Source organism: Amphimedon queenslandica, unplaced genomic scaffold (genome assembly GCF_000090795.2).
Source record: "Amphimedon queenslandica unplaced genomic scaffold, v1.1 AMPQUscaffold_3613_Cont24395, whole genome shotgun sequence".
Lineage (NCBI taxonomy): Eukaryota > Metazoa > Porifera > Demospongiae > Haplosclerida > Niphatidae > Amphimedon > Amphimedon queenslandica.
In genome coordinates, this window is record NW_003556062.1 from 1 (window position 1) to 1,426 (window position 1,426).

The 1,426-nt window shown below is 36.7% G+C and overlaps 1 protein-coding gene across 1 annotated transcript; it reads left to right on the forward strand.

Moving 5' to 3' along the window:
* Positions 1-14: 14 nt before the first annotated feature.
* Positions 15-1,366, forward strand: LOC109592891 (extracellular protease-like). Its single transcript, XM_020008210.1, has 2 exons — positions 15-153; positions 213-1,366. The coding sequence occupies exons 1-2, from the start codon at positions 98-100 to the stop codon at positions 1,243-1,245; spliced, it is 1,089 nt and encodes a 362-aa protein (XP_019863769.1). The 5' UTR covers positions 15-97; the 3' UTR covers positions 1,246-1,366.
* Positions 1,367-1,426: the final 60 nt, after the last annotated feature.

The window sequence follows — 1,426 nt, forward strand, 5'->3', positions numbered from 1 at the left end:
TAATAAAAGAAAGTGACCAGTTGTCTTGAATCACTTCTGACTGAAGATACAATCTCCTCAATAGAAGGACATTGTCTATAATCTGAGGAAAGGAATCATGAAGACTCTACTCTTCCTATTCTGTCTGGTCATTTACCTGGCCTTTGCCATCAGGTATGTCACTATTACATCTATCAAATAATGATTATAATAATAATTCCTTTTCCATGCAGTGCAGCTAATAAACAGCCAATCTCTCTTCAAATGGATTGTAGCAAACAATCTTCTACAGTTGCTTGCTCTTTCGTCTTCACTAACAATGGAAAAGAGGATCTTTATCTACTTAAACGTGACACTCCTATTGAAGGACTATTCTCACCATTTATTGATGTCTCTCTACACGGCAGTGAACCTATTCCATACCAAGGAATAATAGCCTATCGTCTTCCTCCTACAAAGGATGATTTTGTTCTCTTGAAGGTAGGTGAGAGTGTTTCTGCAACGGTTGCAATCACTAATGTCTTTAACATTGACACTGATGGCCTCTACAATATACGGTACAGTAAACCATTGGAGTACCTGACAGTAGATGATATGATTCTGGAGTCTGTGGATGAGCTCAAGGAATTGACTGTACATGAGTCCGTGTACGTCAGTCTGGAAGATACTCAACTACTCGTAAAACCAAAAGAACCTGAAGAACCCAAACTAGGCCACACCGTTCACATTCAAGATTGTGCCACGGCTAACTTTGTTGTTGAAACTAATGAACACATTGCTGATACAATGAATGTGCATAAGAGACTCTGCAGCAAGATTGACGTAGCTAAAAGTAAAGTTCGAAATGGTGGAGCGTATTCGATATGGTTTGGTGCCTATTCTCCTGATAGAGCAACTAAAGTCACCGAGACATTAGACAGAATTAAAACTGGACTTACAGATCACACAATCACATATGAAGATGCTTATGATAGTTGGCCATGTGCAACTTATAAGGCAGTAACCTGGACCTTTAGGAGCTATCCTGTTAAACCATATACCACTGTCTACTTATGCCGAAATTATTATAGAAATCCAACTTATTGTTATTATAGTACCTACACAAAGGAACGGTTTATAATGAACGTATGGGCTCAAGCTTTAGGCTATACAGATTATGCTGCTGACTATTATAGTTCATGCAGGAAATTGGCTCAGAATGACCCTGATACAGCTGTTACAAATAGTTACAATTACGGGTTTTTTTACTGCTATGCTATACGTTAAGCTAATAAGTTGGTCCTCAAGTCAAGAACTTTGATAAGAACTCATTCAGTACTATTCTGCTACATGTAATAATAAATATTATTGTCACATTTCATATCATATTTTTGGCTATCAATTATAATAAAAGTCAATTTAAATACAAACAGCTAGAATATAGTACTTCGTTTAAAATTTTTTAGAT